This window comes from Schistocerca cancellata, chromosome 3 (genome assembly GCF_023864275.1).
Source record: "Schistocerca cancellata isolate TAMUIC-IGC-003103 chromosome 3, iqSchCanc2.1, whole genome shotgun sequence".
In the NCBI taxonomy this organism is placed as follows: Eukaryota; Metazoa; Arthropoda; class Insecta; order Orthoptera; family Acrididae; genus Schistocerca; species Schistocerca cancellata.
Window position 1 is genome coordinate 186,109,930 of NC_064628.1, and position 22,255 is coordinate 186,132,184.

Here is a 22,255-nt window from a genome sequence, read left to right on the forward strand (position 1 = left end):
TGTTGCCGAGCGGTTCTACGCCCTACAGTCTGGAAACGTGCGACCGCTACGGTCGCAGGTTCGAATCCTGCCTCGGGCATGGATGTGTGTGATTTCCTTAGGTTAGTTAGCTTTAAGTAGTTCTAAGTTCTAGGGGACTGATGACCTCAGATATTAAGACCCATAGTGCTCAGAGCCATTTCTTTGCACCACCGACAAATGTTGGAGGCTCTAGTTATTTGTCGGCTCCGGTTATTTTCTTTCGGAGATATTTTTTCTCCTGATTTTTAGTGATTTACTTTCTAATTGCATTCATTATCTCTTAAATAAAAAGTTTGCCTCATGCTGTTAGTACGCTTTATTAGATACATCATCCAAGATTAAATACGGGAAAATAATGTACTGAAATATATACCTTCTAGTTATTTGAAATATATCGTCACTTATTACACTGAGAATCTGTACTTTCTTTTTGCTGTGTTAGCGGTTTGTACTTCCATTTTAAGAATGTACTTATTTGCATAGATAGTAATATGAATATGTACACTAACCATCACATATTTTCTTTGTACGCAGGGGACAGGGTACGTTCAGCAAGTGCACGATGTACAACGATAGCCATACGTACAAGGCTGCCAACATTTCAGAAATAAACTGCCAACACGGTTGGACCTACGACAACACGTGGTTCTCCATGACTGTGCCATCGCAGATGAACTGGGTGTGCAGTAACACGTACATTGTCAATGACATTATGTTTTATTCGCAATATGCCGCTGCTGTAATGGGACTGCTCTTCGGCTACGTGGGAGACATGTAAGAAAACCATTCCGTCGTTGAATTTTTTGTATACTAAACCACTTATAATGAATAAAAGCAATGTTTTCAGTTACCTGGTCGACTTACATTGCACGCTAACATTCCTGCAGATTGCAACACAAATATAAGTTTGACTGAGAACGACATGAACAATATGAAAAAGAACTGCACGTAAATGAGAGAATTCAGTATGATCTTAAGCATTCATCGAAGCCTCTGTCAAAGATGAGCTGAAGTCCTTGTTCAGAACTTCACTCATCGTGGTTTGTTTACGAATTCGTGAAAGAGTGAAATATGATTGTTGGAGGATTGTAGTGAAGACCATGCACCTAACCATTTTATGGACAGTGCGTGAAACAGTATAGTTAACCAGGACCGTGACTGTAATCTTAGTTGTGTGTGGAAGTGTGATCTCGACACTGGGTTCTATACAGAAATTCATAAAGTTATAAGAGACAGGCAAAGGAAAAACAGATGGAAAAAGTCAGTTATTTATTATGTAAAAAGTAATCGCCGCAACTAGTAATACATTTACTCCATTGTGACACAAGACTTCATGGAAAACTGTTACCAATTTCCTGCTGAACCATGATTGTACCCAGGGGCGCACCTCTTCGTCAGAACCAAATCGACGACCATGAACGTCTTCCTTCAGGACTCAAAATCTATGGAAATCGTATGGGGAGAGATGGGGACTATATGGAGAACGTGTGAGAGAAACTTCTGCAGTATAGTCGAAACAACCTGTCAACAAAATGCCCACCCATATGTTGCCACGTTTGTTTCGAGTACGCTGTAAAAGATTCGCTGCGAGTCCTTATACATCCTACACAGTCCCGATTCAAATGGCTCTGAGCACTATGGGACTTAACATCTATGGTCATCAGTCCCCTAGAACTTAGAACTACTTAAACCTAACTAACCTAAGGACAGGGGCGCACCTCTTCGTCAGAACCAAATCGACGACCATGAACGTCTTCCTTCAGGACTCAAAATCTATGGAAATCGTATGGGGAGAGATGGGGACTATATGGAGAACGTGTGAGAGAAACTTCTGCAGTATAGTCGAAACAACCTGTCAACAAAATGCCCACCCATATGTTGCCACGTTTGTTTCGAGTACGCTGTAAAAGATTCGCTGCGAGTCCTTATACATCCTACACAGTCCCGATTCAAATGGCTCTGAGCACTATGAGACTTAACATCTATGGTCATCAGTCCCCTAGAACTTAGAACTACTTAAACCTAACTAACCTAAGGACAGAACACAACACCCAGCCATCACGAGGCAGAGAAAATCCCTGACCCCGCCGGGAATCGAACCCGGGAACCCGGGCGTGGGAAGCGAGAACGCTACTGCACGACCACGAGATGCGGGCGCAGTCCCGATCTCTCCCCGAGTGACTTCTATATTTTTGAAGTTCTGGAGAAACACATTTGTGGCCGCCGATTTGCTTTGGACGAAAAGGTGCAAGTCCTGGTACTATTTAGGATATTTTATAACGACTCCCTACATATCGACAATAAGTATCAATATATCGGCGGAAGAAATATCACTGTATCGACCTATAACAATATCGGAAGCACATTGTAAAGACGCTGCCGCTCTTAGAGCTGTATCGACAGGGGATGTCAAATTGATTCCATGTTTTTACACTTCCAGAAGGCTTCCGACACCGTTCCTCACAAGGGTCTTCTAACCAAACTGCGTCCCTATGGAATATCGCCACAGTTGTGCGTCTGCATTCGTGATTTCCTGTCAGAAAGGTCACAGTTCGTACTAATATATGGAAAGTCATCGAGTAAAACAGAATTAATATTCGGCGTTCCCCAAGGAAGTGTTACAGGACCACTATTGTTCCTGATCTATACTAACGACATAGGAGAGGTCTTAAATTGTTTGCAGATGATGGTGTCATTTACAGCCTTGTAAAGTCATTAGGTGACCAGAACGAATTGCAAAATTATTTAGATAAGGTATTTGTATCGTGCGAAAAGTGACAATTGACCATGAATAAAGAAAAGTGTGAAGTTATTCGCATGGGTACTACAAGAAATCCGCTAAATTTCGATTACGCGATAAGTCACACAAATCTGAAGGCTGAAACTCAACTAAATATTTAGGGATTACAATTACAAATACCCTAAATCGGAACGATCACATAGATAATGTTGTGGGTAGAGCCAACGAAAGACTGCGATTCATTGGCAGAAGACTTAGAAGGTGCAACATGTCTACTAAAGATACTGCCTACGCCACGCTTGTCCGCCCTATTCTGTGGTATTGCTGTGCGGTGTGGTATCCACATCAGATGGGACTGACGGATGACATCGAAAAAGTACAAAGAAGGGCAGCTCGGTTTGTATTATTGCGAAGTAGGGGAGATAGTGCCACAGACATAATACATGAATTAGAGTGGCAATTATTAAAACAAAGGCGTTTTATGTTGTGACGGGATCTTCTCATGAAATCTCAATTATCAGTTTTCTCCTCCAATTGCGAAAACATTCTGGTGGCACCCACCTACATAGGGAGAAATGATGATCACGATAAAATAAGAGAAATCAGGGCTCGCACAGAAAAATTTAAGTGCTCGTTTTTCCGGCACGCCGTTCGAGAGTGGAACGGTAGAGAGACAGCTTGAAGGTGGTTCATTGAACCCTCTGCCGGGCACTTTATTGTGAATAGCAGAGTAATCACGTAGACGTAAAGTTGTAGGTGTATACTTAAGTATTGATTTATTATTCGACATTCTGTACATCAAGCAGCTAGCAGCCTATCTTCCTTAGAGCATGAATTGAAAGAAAACACTTAATCTGAAATTTGTAAGTTAATAATGGGACACTGTGCAGATGAAAAGCTGCTATTAAAATACTTACTTGGGCGATTATTGTGCTAGTTAACAACTGTGTACTTTTTGCATTGTAATACAATATTTCATTCCAGTTAATTTGTCATACTTTATTTTCTTAATTTGTCATTGGCTACTTGTTGGAATAAACCTTTTTTACGCAAATGTAAAAAAAACTGCGTGGTGAAGTTAAACGTTGCAGTTTCTGTTGGTAGCGCCTATCACATCAGTATTTCCCCTCACAGGTCTCCACCCGCGGCAAAGACGAATTTTGTCATTCAGATTTTTGTTCATCACTTTCAGCAACTGTTTTTGAAGACTGCCGATGTGAAGAAATAGATTCTAGTAGCGTTAAAAACTGTTATTTAGGCATCTGGTGAGCTATTTCTTCACATCGGATATCCTGTTATTTCATTTACACCACTACCTCCCAGTATAATCGGACTTCCTCTTTTGAGCCATTTACACTTCTTTCACACAGTTAAAGAGAGACACCGGACGTGACGAAAGCTCATAAAGCAGTGGAAGTAAATAAATTTCAAATATTTGCCGAAAATAGCAAAAAATATAATATAAAATAAAAATATCGGCACTCGATATTGTCATTTTGATATCGACATATAGATATATAGGTTAAGAAAATCTCAGATACGTATCGATATTTCTTGGGGAGATCGATATTTTATGAACTGCCCGAGTACAGTCATGGTTCCGTAACAACGCCAAACATTTTTCCATGAAGGAACTGACAGTCTAATCTCAAAGTAGGCTAAATGTATTAACAATTATGGGGATCACTTTTAACGTAATAAACACTTTACTTACTTTTTTCCGTCTGTCTCGTTTTCCTTTGACGGCCCCTTGTATTTGCGTGACACCGTATGGGCTAATAGCAAATAACTGAAGGGAGGGCACTATCACAAGTGGTAAAGTACCAGTGGTTACAAGTGACAGATCAGCAGTTTTTTAGGGTAGGGAGGGCAGGTACAAAAGATGTTCAGAGGCAGGATGAAAATGACATTCATATTAATAAAACAGGCAGCCAGAAAGCAAATTTTAATGTACACAATTCATGCCAACAGCCTCTGACTGAAACTAGAGATCCTAAAAAACTGGCAGGAAAATTAGGTTCATCCAGTTGTAATTCAGCCAGTGCACAAAATCAGTTATCACTATTGCATCAAATATCCCAGGACTAAGGGGTAAGCTTAATGAGTTGCTTATTTGCGTTGAAGAATTGGATTTCAGCAAACCAGTGGATATAGTGGTGGTGGTGGTGGTTGTTAGTGTTTAACGTCCCGTCAACAACGAGGTCATTAGAGACGGAGCTCATGCTCGGGTTAGGGAAGGATTGGGAAGGAAATCGGCCGTGCCCTTTCGAAGGAACCATCCCGGCATTTGCCTGAAGCGATTTAGGGAAATCACGGAAAACCTAAATCAGGATGGCTGGAGACGGGATTGAACCGTCGTCGTCCCGAATGCGAGTCCAGTTGCTATAATCTGCCTCTCTGAACATCATATGACCACTGGTATAGATATGTTAAATGTTACAGGATTTAAGTTAGCTTTTTATTTCTGTAGAGAAAATATGGAGAAAGGATGAGTTACCATATTTGTCAGAACCCGTTTTGATTTCAAGAATATTGATATTAATAAATTTTGTTCAGAGCAGCACTTAGAAGCTTGTGCAACAGAAGCAGTATTTCATAATAAGTACTTTATAATAGTAGGTATATACATATCTCCTTCAGGAAATTTTAACCTCTTCATAAATCTGGAAGCTCTGCTGTCCCATCTCATAGTAAAAAACAATTATTGCAGTCAGTAACACTATCATTCAATTTAGTTCCTACTATGCACTTTGCTACTAGGATTCTGAGACTGCTACTGACAATACTTTGTAGACAGATCTAGGGAAAAAAGTAATATCACAAAACCAATAGTAAATCGGCTATCTGATAATGACATGCAGCATCTTGTGTTAAATTTTGAAACATGTCAAAATAAAAATGTATTAAATCTGAGTACAGGAGGGTAATAAATAAGTCAAAAATTGAGAAATTCAGGAAATTGCTCAAAGACATGAACTGGATAAATGTTTACAAAATGTCTGACTCAAATGGAAAACACAAAGCATTCATTAATAAAGTAGCCTCCACTTTCGAAAATTGTTTTCCCCTAAAGGTAACTCAAATCACACAGAAGTCAAAAAATAAGCTGTGTATTACACAAGGAATAAATATATCATGTAGGGAAAAAAGGAGACTGTATCGACTATCTAGGAACACCTCTGATGTTAGAATTGTAATGTATTACTAAGAATACTGCAGAATATTGAAACAAGTAATCCAGAAATCGAAGCAGCTTTATTATGAGAAAAAGATAATTACATCAGGTAACAAAATAAAAATTGTATGGGATATTGTGAAGACAGAGACAGGTGGGGTCAACTAAATTCTCCGTAAAATCCCATTGCACGCCAGTACCTAAACTGGTCGGTATCATGGAAGGGGCACAGTGTACATTTTTTCTATAAAAACCCACTGCACGCCACCTGACGTAGTAGGTATGATGGCAGGGTGGGTGAAGCATCAAGACTTTGTTGTAAGCGACTGGAGCTGTGACGGTGCACAGGAAGACCGGAAGAAGAAGAATGGCGCACTCCTCACGGACAACATACGTGGAATAATTGTAGGTCCATCCAACTGCGGCAAGACAAATGTACTCATGTCGCTGCTAAAACATCCGGGTGGAGTCCACTTCGAGCATGTATGTGTAAGCACTGTTTCAGCCCAAATACCAACTATTACAGGAGATTCTGCAGGGTGTAGCCGGTGTGACATTCACATTTAGCGAGAGCAACGATATCCCTCCACCGGAAAAACTAAAGCCAAACACTGCGCAAAACAAAGATCAAATTAGGCGATATTTCTGTTTCGGTCGCCATATGGCTGATGATGTATTTTATCTGAGTCAGACATATTCCAGAATCCCAAAACAGCTAGCGAGGGATAATTCAAACCTAATTATAGCATTCAAACAGGACAATCTGAATTTAAAACACATTTAGCAAGCTCATGTAGGAACCGACATGTCGTTCAATGATTTTGTAAAGATATGTGCAGATTGCTGGAGTTAGTCACAGTATGGGTTTATAGTTATTGATAAAACAATGAAACTGAATGATGGCGCGTACAGACGGAAGTTCCAGGAGAGACATAGATGAGTACATCAGTATATGCATCAACACGGATAAATTCGCACATATGCCGGGAGCTCAGTTTGATAGGATGAGTTTACATAGACAAAACATTCGCTTGTACGTGTGCCGCGCGGGATTAGCCGAGCGGTCTTGGGGCGCTGCAGTCATGGACTGTGCGGCTGGTCCCGGCGGAGGTTCGAGTCCTCCCTCGAGCAGGTGCGTGTGTGTTTGTCCTTAGGATAATTTAGGTTAAGTAGTGTGTAAGCTTAGGGACTGATGACCTTAGCAGTTAAATCCCATAATATTTCACACACATTAGTTTTTTTTTTTTTTTTTTTTTGTTTATACGTGGACGCTAAAATTCAGTCTCTAGAACAGAAATTTGGAAGTGTACAGAAGGAACTAGAGACGTTTTGTCGAACCCTTCTGAGACTGAACAATGCACTGAATGATCGGTTTAATGCAATCGAGAAAACAGAAAATAGCTTCAATGAAGAGGGAACATCTGTCATTGAGAACGGGACATTGTACGAACGGGTTAACGCAGTTGAAAAGAAAACAGGTAACATAACTGAAGGGAAAACAGCTGTTACCGAGGAGGAGGAGCAGCATAAGAAGAATAAGAGCGGATATATAAACCGCATGCTGCACGGTGTCCGAGATGTCGACTAAGCATGAAGTCATCGAGCCACGGAAGGCCGTTCGCGAGAAGTTACAGTTGCTCATTTTAGGGCATTTGAAGCGGGAGCAGGCACAGCGAGAAACCTACAAACCAGTTACTGTATTTCTCGATGCATTTTCAACGAAATTCCGCAACAACGACGATGACGCTATTGCCGATTTCATCAACCGTCACAGCGACGCTGGGATAGACAAAACATTCGGTGTTAGTGGGGAGAAACCATACATGTTGGGCACACAGCCTATAACTTCAAATGAAGAAACACTACAGATCGGCGAGAAACAATTTCAAAGAACATCCGGTCTATTGAACCCACAAAAACTGTAAATTATTCGCCTAAAGATCTGGAAATATTGCTGTTAATGGGCTAATATACCGACTACGACCGCTCATGTCATCAGCTGCCGCTGGTAATACAGCTCATTCGAATGAAGTGGTTTCAATAATTTCCGAGCTTAGAGAGAGAGAGAGGCATCATCGGATAAGTATGGAGGCTGTAGTTAGAGAACTGCACAAACCAGCACGCCAAACATACCCTCGAAGATAGGTTTCAATTAAAGGTTTGGATGACATGTAGCAAGAGGATCTTTCGACATGAGGGAATATTCACGTGTGAATAAAAGATTCAAATATATTTTAATGGTCATTGATAGTTAGTCTAAATACGCCTGGGTATTACCTGTGAAAGCGAAATCAGGGAAGGAAGTCACGCATGTGTCTGATGGATTGGTGCAGACGGGTACGAATCGAAGCTCAGGTAAACTTCAAACAGATCACGGCGGTAAGTTTTACAATAAATATTTCAAGGCTGTGATGGAGCGGTACGGAATACATCCCTACTCGACGTTCACCCTTTTTAAGGCGATACTCAGATGTGGACGAAATTCTATCTTCGTGGCTCTCACAGATGGATCGATATCCTCCCGCAAATAATTGCACAGTATAATCGAACCAAACATCGCACAATAAAAATGAGACAAATCCATGTTCGTGATAATAGGCTTCTAGATAGAGTATACAATCGTATTAAAATGTTAGATCCGAGCAAACAGCAATTTAATGTAGATGAATAGTACGTATTTCAAAACACGAGACAACATTGGAGAAGTCATACATGCCAAACTGGTCAACCGAGATATACACAAAGTGCAGAAAACGAATCATAGAACCCACCTATTAAAGGACAGCAGTGGTACTGAAATTGCAGGATGCTTTTACGCACAAGAGTTACAAAAGAGCTCGGAACCACGTGTGTATCTCGTAGAGGAGGTCATACGGCGTCGAGGGAATAGAGCGTTGGTTAAATGGCTTGGTTTTCCCGCATCACAGAACATACGAACCGTCGCTGACGATTTGTTATATAATAGTGAGCGCAGACCACAATCACTTCAGTAGCATAACATGCGTGATAGGAGACGCATTAGAGGAGGAGGCGGTATTCTCGACAAACAACCAGTCGAATTATACATTCCTGGATGTAGCTACTGTGGAACTGGAACAAAATTTCAAAATCGATTGGCACGCAACAAATAAAGCTAGTCACACCGCCGATAGAATTTTAGCTGTTAAAGCTAGGACAGTACGTACGAGAAAGGATATTAGTGTAAGTCAACGCACTGCAGCATTTGCAGTTGAAAGAACTATGCGTGGTAAAGTTAAGTTGGGTTTGGCTTTGAAGTAGTTCAGCCAAGTTAAGAGCGCTGCACGTAGGGCGCTAAGAAAGAAGATGGAAACCAAAGGGTACATGGAATACTGTATCCCGACAGCGTTGTATGCAGCTAAAAGCGCCCTGAAGCAGAAAGAAGTGAGTTTAAAAAATATCGATTAAACCACCCAGGGTTCTACCAATACCAAAGACGTCGGGTGGAATTATTCCCTTCCTCATTCCTGCCTTATCCGGTCTTCCAGCGGTGGGTTCACTGGCTGGGGATGCTGCGGCTATTGCCAGGACAGTCAAGAATGCACAAAGCTCTCAGGAGCAACTGCAGGAGGCACGAAGACATAACCGCATAGTGGAGGCATCGGAAAAGGGCTATACTTGAAACCATACAAGAAACGACTAGAGCTTATCATAAAAAAAAGATAATACCCCTAGAAATCCTACCAGACAGGGCGCTTAGATACAGATCTGCTTACGTTTGTAACGAAGAAATTCAACATTCCAAGATTCCGAGGTGTGTTCATGCGGAATACACTACCGAAGACTATGTGGAAATCAGGAGAACGCGGAATTGTGAATCTGGATGTAGCATGCGGACCTGGAACTCAATGGGTAGCTTATGTTAAAAAAAAGAAATACAAATAACGTCGTGACCTGCAACCCACAAAAGAATTACAACGATTCTTCACAGGCAGAAGACATGTGTTCTACAATTTTTGACTCCACCAAGACTATAATGCATACCTGTGTGGTCACCTATGCATCACGTTCCTTCTGACTTTTACGAATGATATAAAGGCCGGGTATTAAGTACCCTTTCACCAGTCGATGTTTAGATGCAATGTCGTACACTCTGACATTAAAAGAACGATCGTTTGTACTATGTGCGAATTACTTCCCACCAATTGATTTAAGCGTTGGAGATTGGAGCATCGCGCTGATTGGACTGGAGACATACAACACCATCCAAAATACCACAGAGGCTAACAATAAACTGCATCTGGAAATTAATGTTAAAGTAGAAATTGTAAAAATTGAATCTGGTGCATACGATACTGACGATTTAAACGAAATTTTAAAACAGCCTGGAAAAGGGATTGAGCTCCGTGTAAACGTCATAAATCTGAAATACGTACGGTGAATGTTTCGATTGACTTTAAGCAGAAAGGTTCAATAGGCACACTACTTGGTTTCACAAAGGGACAGGTTTTGAAGACGGATCCCAATAAATTTTACAAATCTGATCAAACAGTGGATATTCTCCCTGTCAGTACAATCCTTGTTGAGTGAAACACTGCAACGAACTCATATCTCAACGATGGACTGGTTCATTCAATTTACGGATTGTTCCCATCAGTTGGAATAGGGTATGAGATTGTTGAGACTCCTACCACCGCTATATACCTTCAGTGACAGTTTAGACATTGGACTATCTGGAGCTGCGTGTTATGGATCAGAATAACCAACTTGACTTTCGTGGTGAGGAAATCATTGTACGACTACATCTACGACAAGATGGGCGTAAGGTATAAAACCAGCTCAAGCAGCGCACAGCATAGCACTTTGCAACGGAACCGCACGGTTATAAAACATGCGAACTACAAGTTTCTTAAATCATTAGGCTTCAAATCTCAGAATGACGTGGTCGCTCAATATATCCCACCCAGTGGAATACGATGAGCGAATCACACGCTAGGAATACTTCTCGCATAAACCTTATGCTTCAGCAACATTTAACAAGAACGATGAAATTAGAGTTGTCATCCAGCATTAAGACGCTTTAACTCTTCCATGCAAGAGCTTCATATATTTGGGTGGATCCTTTAAGAAAAATGATGGTAGTCATACGGTGGGATGAAGGTTTACATGTAATGCTTTGGCGTACCTGTTCCAGGAAATGAACGTAATGGGGTGGAGATTGATCGTACACGTAATGTCGGCGTAGTATGAACCCTTAAAACATATGTCTCATCACAACCATCAGATTTGAATGGCTTAGAAAATGCAAGATGGTTCATAGACGAGCCTGTGGATAGAACCTCCGATTTATTGCACGCATACCTCTAAAAATACTTAAGGGGTACATTGAGGACATGCAGCGCATTGTTATGAATCCTAAACAGGAGCTTATTCTGGTATGGAGCGCAACAGATGGCAAGTCATACATTGAAGGAGCTCAAGAGGTGAATCAGATCATCAATAAATTTACATGGAAAATGCCGCACATCACTGTGGCAGACGAGGAGCGTTTGAAGCTGCTTATATTGCTTAAACGATGATGGTCACATTAGAATCTCGTTTTACATTCTGGGTCCCAGGATTGAGCAGTTCAGTCGATCTTTCTGGTAGTTCTCCCACCCACTCAAATATCTCCATCGCCTGCTCCAGAAGGGAGAGCTCGCACTGTCTTTCAGCAGCCACCTCCTCATGCTCCCACTCAAGCATCTCACTCTCGCCAGAATTGTTGATGTTGTGGAGCCGTCAATCTATCTCATGGAAGTCGCCTACAACAAGATATTGATTATTAGAAACAACAACAAAAAATTTGTACTGAATTTAACTACAGCGAGATATTGATTATAACTATAGAAAAAATTAAATAAGTAAAAAATCATACCAGATGGAATTGATGACTCCTGGTCACCATTTTCGACGCATGCCCCTACAGAGATCTCATTTTCCTCTTGAGCAGTAGCAACATCGACAACAATGAATTTATATATACCTCACACAGCTGTATATGATGTAAAAGTCTAATGGCAATATATTACAACTATACTTACTTTCTTGATGCATTTCAGACTCCAGCAGCAGCAGCAGCAGCTACTGCTGCTGCTCAGTGTCCATCAGCGGCTGCTCTAATGCTGCAACAGCGAGATCAAAAGTTTTATAAACACTAGTTGCGGTCTGAATACATCAAGAGCTGTTTCCTGAACATGTAAACTACTACACAGAATTTGAGATGTACTTAAATGAACGTAGCACAACCTCTTCCACTTGCTGGAGACTTTCAGCTTCCAGCTGGCGATCTAATTGCAACAACATTTCGTGAATGAATGCTATAATAGTAAGACAAAAGAACTTTTATAACCACTTTTTACGAAAATGTATCACACTCTCGAAAAATTTTGAATACTTTGCTACGAAATTTTATTACTGTCGCAATTTGAACTCATGATCTTTTTATGAACATTTACATGGTAATTGACCAAAGTTTGGCCGTTTCCCACTGCCACTGGCATCACTGCTGGCTGAGCGTTTCATGGTGCAGGAATCACACTGACGCAACTATGCACTGTCAAAGATTGATGATGATTGTGGTGCGGATTGGGCTTTATATAACTTCAGACTCCACCCTCTATTTTGTAGAGGACCAATAGGAACTCAGAGTGCCATGCCAGCAAGTTATAACTTCCATTCTTTTTTTCTTCAAGCAGGCTTGGTGCAACTGTTTGAGGAAAATATCACATCAGTGGGGGTAGGAAAGAATAATCTGAGACAATAATCCTGTGTTTGCCTGCAAGTGGATGGAATATTGGATGCAGCTGCTCGCTTTAGAAAAACACTGTTCATTCTGAGACAGATGGATAGTCTGACACACCCAATGGCAACTGCACTCCTCGAAATATATGTAGCTGTTTTCCTTAGGACAGAGCTGGGGAGGAAGACGCTAACCTTCAAAACCGGTAATGACCAACAAAGCATGCCTTGAGAGCCACACTGTAAGCCGATTCCAGCTGCTGCATGTGACGTCATCCAGGGGCGGGGATGGGTGTGGGTGGGGGCGGGGTGCTAGGGTGATTAATTGATCAATTTAATTAATTTGCATATCAACTTGATATCAAAATTTCGGTTGTAACCCCACTACCCTATTACTTACGTCTTCCATTTTGTCCCCTGTAACATTTTTTTTTGTCTGTCCTAACAATTTACACAACATACTGCATCTCTCTACTGCTCTCTGAATAAAACTTAATTTTTCAATCGATTTCGTACTGAAAGGCTATGTCCGATTGCCAACTGCTATCAGTCGAAACTTGTTATGTACACTGATTTTGGACTTTCCTTTTCGCAAACATTAGATGCTTACGTCTCAAACGGTATTCATTTAGTAAAGGCTCTCCAGGTCATTTGTTACTTCGTGTCGCTGTCCATTAATTTGTTCTTCTTAACTGCCCCAACTATGAAGGAAACGCAGCAGCTGGTCCTCGACATCATTGGTAATTTTTAGTATTTTCTTTTCCACATGTAATACATTACTTTAGTTTTGTTGTTGTTAATTTTGTCGCACGCTTTAGAACTCGCTCTGTTAATTTCTTGGACTTCATACAAACAATACTGTATCTGGAGGCACATAATACAGTATCATAGCCATTGCGAAGATGCCTCAAGTATATTCCAGTAACATGTATTTCTTTTTCGTTTTCATAGCTTAAGAATCTAAAAATTTATTCCACGATAACAGAATACTTTTGGTAATACGAAATATTCTTAAATCGCCTATCTGCTAGTAATTCTGAATTTCCAGCTATCGTGAACAAATCTAATGAAATAAAATGTCGTGTGGCGAGGGCCTGCTGGCGCGTAGACATGATCTCCTGGTGCAAGTCTTCTGAGGTGACGCCACTTCGGTGACTTGCACGTCGATGAGGATGAAATGAGGATGATGAACACAACACGCAGGCTCTGAGCGGAGAAAATCTCCAACCCAGCCGGGAATCGAACCTGGGCCGCCCTGCATGACAAGCCGGCCACTGTCCACTCAGCTACGGTGGCGGACAACAAATCTAATGCAGATGTTAATATCAACGGTTACTTTTTCAGTTCACTAATGCAAGTTGAATGAAGATATTGTTCTCAACAGCTATGGGAATGGGTTTTGCTGAAACTTACTCAAAAGCTTCATCGAAGCATTAGAGTATCCTGCAAAATTGCACTTTATACTGACAGGAAAAGTTGCAACACCAAGGAATTTTGTGACATAAGCAAAAATTGGTAGGCGTGTTTCTGTAACTGAAAGATGATGCCTCTTCAAATTTCGGACTAGTCGCATGAGAGTGGTGTTAGTAGCGTCACTATAACGATGTAAATGAGGTTTTCTTGAAATACACGCTGTAACAGTCGTGAGCATTAGTTACCTTTGAGATTCGACGTGGTCAGTTGATGCTAGTCAAGAATGCCTTTGAGTCGACAAAGACGCCGTTATCAACACGTCACTGAGTTTGAACGGGGTTGTGAAATATGGCTATAAGAAGCTGGGTGATGATCCTTCTGCGATACTGCAGAAAGATTTGGCAGGAACGTAGACAATGTACATCGTTGCTGGCAGCAGTGGTTACGAGAAAGTACAGTAGCAAGAATACCGGAGTCCAGACGGCCACATGGCACTACCGAGAGGGAAGACTATCGTGTTCGGCGTATAGCTCTGGCGCATCATACTGAATCTGCAAGTGGTTAGCACACTGGACTCGCATTCGGGAGGACGACGGTTCAATCCTGTCTCCGGCCATCCTGATTTAGGTTTTCCGTGATTTCCCTAAATCGCTTCTGGTAAATGCCGGGATGGTTCCTTTGAAAGGGCACGGCCGATTTCCTTCCCCATCCTTCTCTCACCCGAGCTTGCGCTCCGTCTCTAATGACCTCGTTGTCGACGGGACGTTAAACACCAATATCCTCCTCCTCCTCCTCCTGAATCTGCAGCAGCAATCTGAGTAGCAATTGGCACGACAGTGACGCAATGCAGTGTTACAAATCGGTTACTTTAAGGACAGCTCATGTATTCGACTGAACCCGTCTGAGGTGTGATTTCATATGACAGCAGGAGCATCTCGAGGTTCTGCTACCCACCCTGACTGCAAATTTGTACGTCATTTCTGCGATTCAACCTGTTACGCTGTCTTTCATGAACAGGATTGCAGGGGTGATTTTACCGACAGGATGATGCTGGCCCACCTACCGCTGTTGTGGTCCAACATGCCCTACAGTGCTTAGACATGTTGCCTTGGCCTGCTCTATCATCAAATCTATCTCCAATTGAGCGCATATGGGGTGTCATAGGACGTCAACTACAGCGACACCCACAACTACATTTGACCGTCCCTGTATTGACCGATCAAGTGCAACAGGCGTGGAACTCCATCCCACAAACTGACAACCGGCACCTGTAAAACACAGGACATGCACATTTGCATGTTTGCATTCAACACTCTGGCGGTCACACCACTTAATAATGTACCAGAATTTCACATTTACAATGGCCAGTCTCGCGCTTACGTCAGATTATGATCTTGCAATGTTAATCACTTAAATACACTAATCAGGCAGAACATTACGACCACCTACTTAATTGCAGGTATGTCCACCTTCGGCCAGGACAACAGCCGCGACATGTCTTGGCATGCAAGCAATGGGCCCTTTGTAGGTCGCCGTAGGCAGTTGGCACCACATCTGCGCGTACATAAGTCACCTAATTCCTGTAAATTGCGGAGAGGGCTTATGAGCTCTGACGCCACGTTCAATCGCATCCCAGATCTGGCGAGATGGGAGGCCAGCACACACTCCCCTGTGTTCCTCGAATCACTTTATCACACTCCTGGCATTGTCACACAGTGCAGTATCTTGTTGAAAAAGGCCACTGCCGTCAGGAAACATGATCGTCGTGAAGGGGTGTACGTGGTCTGACACTCCTTGGCCGCCATGTTGCCTTTCACAAGACCCACTGGACTCATGGATGCCCACGTGGATGTTCTCCAGAGCGTAATGGAGCCGCCGCCAGCTTGTCACTGTCCAGCGGTACAGGTGTCAAGGAGCCGTTCCCCTGGAAGACTATGGATTCGGGCCCTCCGGTCAGCATGATCAAAAAGGTATCGGGATTCATCAAACCATTCAACGGTCTGCCAGTACGCCAATGTCCAGGGCCGATAGTCACGTGCCCATTTCAGTTACAGTTACAGTTGCCGATGTCGTTGTGTTAACATTCGCACACGCATGGGTCGTCGGCTGCGGAGACCGGTCGTTAGGAGTGATTGGTGCACTGTGTGTTCAGACACACTTGTACTCTGCCCAGAATTAAAGTCTGATTTTAGTTCTGCCACAGTTCGCCGCCTGTCTTGTTTTACCGGTCTGCCCGGACTACGACGCCCGACATCTAAATGAGGGGCGGCCGGCCAACCACACGATGTCTGGACTAGAGTCCTGCATGACCGAGTAGGCGAGCACAAAGTAAGAGATGGGGCGAGCACACCCTAACTGGATAGGCTGCCCGCACTAGTTCTAGTGACCGAGCATAGAAGCCGTGACCGGATACGTAGCACGTAACTGCAAACACATTATAGTGTCATTATCCGTGTGAGACTGCAGCCAGTACAAGCTTCTCATTTGTGGTGTGTCTCTCTGTAATCATGCTGCGCGAGGAAGCCAGTACAGTAAGACGTAAGATTGAAACCAATGCTTACACATTGAAGAAACGGGAAGGTTTAAAAAGTCAAGTATGGAGTACATTTCTGTTGGTTGTAGACGAAAACAGTGCATTTACTGGGTACGTATCAAGCATAAACTGCTCAACATTATTGTGTTTCGAGTCGGGAACCACTCATCTAAAGAAACATAGTTGCAAGAAACCTCACAAAGATACAGTTCCTTGAGGGATACCGGAAATAATAAAAAATAGTACTACAGCAAAGTGTCTTGCAATATGTGCTAAAGATATCAGTCCTTTTAATGCTGCTTCCGGTGAAGGTTTCAGAGAACTAGGCCAAGAATTAATACATCTAGGTGCGCATTATGGAAAAGTTAACGTGGCAGATGTCATGCCACATCCCTCTACTATAAGCAGACATGTCAAAGAACAAGCTGATGCAATAAGAAACAGCATAATCCCTTCTATTATTGCGGAAGTTATTAATAAAACGTGTGCTACGACAGTTCATATGTAGACTGATTCGCGTAATCAGGTGCACTATTTGATGCTTACAACATATTACATTAACACAGACTGGTCTCTTGTGAACAATGTTTCATTTACAACAAAATTCCCGGACGTTAAGAGGACGGGAGTAAATATTATGAAATAAATTGAAGATAGGATGGCTGATTGGGACATTTTCGCCTGACATGTCGGACAGTTTTGTTTTTGTCTCCGACCAGGGTGCCAATGTACGTAAAATACCTCGTTTTTACGGGAACGTTTCGATGATTTCCACATCAGTTCTGTATTACTTGTTTCTTTTGTTTATTATCATAGATCCTTCAAGTACTTTGTCATCACGAGCCAGAAAGAGATATCGTTTCAAGGAATGGAGGAACAACAGATCATCCGCAGCAGATGAAGTAGATCTCTGCATTTTAAGCCCGCATCTCGTGGTCGTGCGGTAGCGTTCTCGCTTCCCACGCCCGGGTTCCCGGGTTCGATTCCCGGCGGGGTCAGGGATTTTCTCTGCCTCGTGATGGCTGGGTGTTGTGTGCTGTCCTTAGGTTAGTTAGGTTTAAGTAGTTCTAAGTTCTAGGGGACTGATGACCATAGATGTTAAGTCCCATAGTGCTCAGAGCCATTTGAACCTCTGCATTTTAATGCACCCCGGAGATGATGATGATGACATCTTAAAGTGGTGGAGCAGACATGAAACAGATCTGCCAGGCCTGGCTGCAGTTGCAAGACGTATTTTATGTATCCTAGCAACAAGCGCACCTAGTGAAAGATGCTTTAGTAAAGCCGGCATGTTACTAAAATATGGCCACGCCAATTAAATCCGGAACGCGTTAGTGATTTACTGGTGATCAACAGTAACTATAATTTTGCTTCTGTTACAAACAAATGAAAAGTAAGACAAGTTACGTCTGAAAATGTTTAATGTTCTTTGTATGCTTTCTTTATGATGATGGTTGTCTTCTAGATTACGGGAACAGCACTTATTTAATGTTTCCATTAATGAAAGGAAAAATATATCTTCTGTTTGGAAATGAGACTCGTCTTGTATCCGCAGTTGTATTGAGATATCATTTTACTTTCCAAGTGCTTTATGAATTTAGCTGTGTCAAGTACGCGGTCTTGGAAACGTTACTTTTGTATTAAAAGAGAGAGAGAGAGACAAATACATTGTGTGTGTGTGTGTGTGTGTGTGTGTGTGTGAGAGAGAGAGAGAGAGAGAGAGAGAGAGAGAGAGAGAGACAGAGACAGAGAGGCGTTGTATTTGTACAGTACGGTGCAGCGAGCCGGGGCGAGGTGAGGTGAGACGTCAGCGGTGACCGGTCATGTTCGGTTATCCGCGTGTCCGGAATCCGGACATCAGACATGGGGCGAGTACGTGACCGAGCCGAGTCGTGTGGGGCCGGACACGAGCGGCTCGGTCCCCACGTCAACAGGCGAGCCGTGACCGGTCAAACATTGAGCGTTGCAGCACTCTAGTCTGGACGCGGTCTCCCCTTGGTTTCGCCACGTGTTGAAGACACTCACCACAGAACTTCTGGAACACCCGACAAGTCGCGCAGTTTCAGTAAGGCCGGTGCCGAGCCTCCGGGCAATCACAATCTGCCCTCGGTGAAACTCAGATCGCGCGCCTTCCCCATTCTACACACTCACTGATATTACATGCACCGTGCGTGTGTTCGACTAGCAGTTATTCCTCGCCGGGTGACGCTGCTATCGACTGGAGGTGTTCATATCGGTAGTAGGTTGGTGGTCATAAAGTTCTAGCTGATCTGTGTAAAACTGTATCCCCGAAATTTCTTTACTCTACATTACTTTTTGGCGTTGCGATTTTTTCTCTGTCAGAGTATTTATCGACTAAATGCAGAATTTATTTCCCCACTTGAATTTGGTCAATCATGCTAGACTCACTTCTAAATCCAGCATTTTCCTTTCGCCTACTTCGATTGAAAAACAGTATTTTGCTTTGCAGTAGTTCACAATTTCAGTGATTTGCTTATACGTCACAGTTAATTGGAAGACCGGACAGAGATTTTTTTCGTCTTTTCTATCTCCTTGCTTGTGAAAGACACAAGTCACTTTTGTAGCACATTACCTTCGTTGAAATATTACCATCTCCAGACACCTCTCTTTTTTTAATCTAGAACTGCTTTATACGCATCATGTGACTTTACTTCGTCATTAGGTTACTGATTCAATAACTGAACGATTCTAATATTGAAGTCAGTCCTGGAATGATCACTGTTGATTTGTGTACTGCTTGTCTTCCAAATTGTATCAGTTGTTTCTCATACAAAATTTTCATCGTTTCTTTGTGCATCCTCTCGAACTTGTTTTCAGTTATTTATGTTTAATTCAGCAAACTTTATCGTGTTCCTACAAGCAGTTGCTTGAAACTGTCGCCGCCTGTTTGCCTGTTTCGTTCCATTTCAGACTTTCCGTTCCAATTCTGATTTTCCGTTCCCTTTCCTTTTTTTGTTCCTTTTTCTTTTTTTCGTTCCTTTTTCTTTGTTTCGTTCCTTTTTCTTTTTTCCATTCCTTTCTTTCAAGTCAGCAATTCTTTTTTTTTTTTTTTTGGAATAATTGATTTGTTGAATAACTGCTCTTTCTTATCTGCATTTACATAACCTTCGCTTTCTAGAATGCTGACGTTCTTGTGTAAATTACCCTTTTAAACCACTTTTCTTGCGTTAATATTTTTGTAAGTCGCTAAAATACACTGATGTGCAAAAGATAAGGATGAAAGTAGCTTCTGCATTATGCGTCGCTGGTAAATAACATAGCTCGATTAAACTTCGGCTGTACATAAAAAGAACTGCTCCAATACAGAAAGTAACTGAAATAAATACGCAGTGAGAGGAAAAGAACGGCACTTTTATTCAAAGACAATAATATTACACTGAAGTTATGATGGCTCCCTGGACATTTCAAAATGTGGGACATTGTTATTAAGAAGGGCGTGTGATCACCAAGGACGGAGCTCCATATTCTGAAACGTGTTCCCACGCTACTCACGCATCCCACAAGTGTTCGATGAGACTTAAACCGGAGGGTGGGGGCAGGCCAGTCAATTCTTTGAATATTTTCTTGTTCCGAGAGCTCATCTACCTACGGTATTCAATCCGGTTACACATTATTATCGATGAATATGGGGTCAGTGTCGAATAAACCAATGAAAAAACGCGCATGGACAAGTAGTACAGTGTAACAATAACATTGACCAGCGAGTGTACCGTTTCCGTAGATCTGGCGGTCAATGTACCCACGCAACATTATGCCTTTCTACACCGTAACACGAGCACCAAAACATCATGTTGAACAATTTTCTTTGGTGCATTACGTGACCTCAATTCTCGCCACATGAGGGTACACCCAGAACCACTACTCATATTGAATTTACTGTCATCTGAGAAAAGCATGCGACCCCTGTCCTTGTTGCTCCAATATCTATGCTCTTGAAACAGTCGCACGCAAGACTGCCGGTGTGATGCTTTCAATGAAACACAACTGCCTGATCTTCAGACAGAGAGTCCATCCCCATGCAGTCGCCAGGCAGCCGAGGAGTGTGAGATTCCCTCTCTTACAATCGTGTTAAATATGGGTGCAATAACGTTCAGTAGTTGGTATGGGTCCCTTCTTGCTTGTTACACAATGTAGTTGTCATCTGCTGCTGTGATTGGCCGTGGTCGACCATCTTTTCTCCTTCGAGCAGCTGTCTCTGTGGTTTGGTCTCCCCATCCATATCAAGAATCATAAAAGAAGGTTGTATACCTGGAAGAACCCTGGAGATACTAAAAGGTATCAGATAGATTATATAATGGTAAGACAGAGATTTAGGAACCAGGTTTTAAATTGTAAGACATTTCCTGGGGCAGATGTGGATTCTGACCACAATCTATTGGTTATGAACTGCCGATTGAAACTGAAGAAACTGCAAAAAGGTGGGAATTTAAGGAGATGGGACCTGGATAAACTGAAAGAACCAGAGGTTGTAGAGAATTTCAGGGAGAGCATAAGGGAACAATTGACAGGAATGGGGGAAAGAAATACAGTAGAAGAAGAATGGGTAGCTCTGAGGGATGAAGTAGTGAAGGCAGCAGAGGATCAAGTAGGTAAAAAGACGAGGGCTAATAGAAATCCTTGGGTAACAGAAGAAATATTGAATTTAATTGATAAAAGGAGAAAATATAAAAATGCAGAAATGAAAAAGGAATACAAACGTCTCAAAAATGATATCGACAGGAAGTGCAAAATGGCTAAGCAGGGATGGCTAGAGGACAAATGTAAGGATGTAGAGGCTTGTCTCACTAGGGGTAAGATAGATACTGCCTACAGGAAAATTAAAGAGACCTTTGGAGAGAAGAGAACCACTTGTATGAATATCAAGAGCTCAGATGGCAACCCAGTTCTAAGCAAAGAAGGGAAGCCAGAAAGGTGGAAGGAGTATATAGAGGGTTTATACAAGGGCGATGTACTTGAGGACAATATTATGGAAATGGAAGAGGATGTAGATGAAGACGAAATGGGAGATAAGATACTGCGTGAAGAGTTTGACAGAGCACTGAAAGACCTGAGTCGAAACAAGGCCCCGGGAGTAGACAACATTCCATTTGAACTACTGATTGCCTCGGGAGAGCCAGTCATGACAAAACTCTACCATCTGGTAAGCACGATGTATGAGACAGGCGAAATACCCTCAGACTTCAAGAAGAATATAATAATTCCAATCCCAAAGAAAGCAGGTGTTGACAGATGTGAAAATTACCGAACTATCAGTTTAATAAGTCACAGCTGCAAAATACTAACGCGAATCCTTTACAGACGAATGGAAAAACTAGTAGAAGCCGACCTTGGGGAAGATCAGTTTGGATTCCGTAGAAATGTTGGAACACGTGAGGCAATACTGACCTTACGACTCATCTTAGAAGAAAGATTAAGAAAAGGCAAACCTACGTTTCTAGCATTTGTAGACTTAGAGAAAGCTTTTGACAATGTTAACTGGAATACTCTCTTTCAAATTCTGAAGGTGGCAGGGGTAAAATACAGGGAGCGAAAGGCTATTTACAGTTTGTACAGAAACCAGATGGCAGTTATAAGAGTCGAGGGGCATGAAAGGGAAGCGGTGGTTGGGAAAGGA

The 22,255-nt window shown here is 42.2% G+C and overlaps 1 protein-coding gene across 1 annotated transcript in view; it reads left to right on the forward strand.

Moving 5' to 3' along the window:
• Positions 1-22,255, forward strand: part of LOC126176190 (solute carrier family 22 member 7-like) — a 139,523-nt gene that overhangs the window by 33,029 nt on the left and 84,239 nt on the right. The window contains exon 3 of the mRNA XM_049923334.1: positions 556-795. Coding sequence (XP_049779291.1) covers positions 556-795 — 240 coding nt within the window. The remainder of the gene's footprint in view (positions 1-555; positions 796-22,255) is intronic.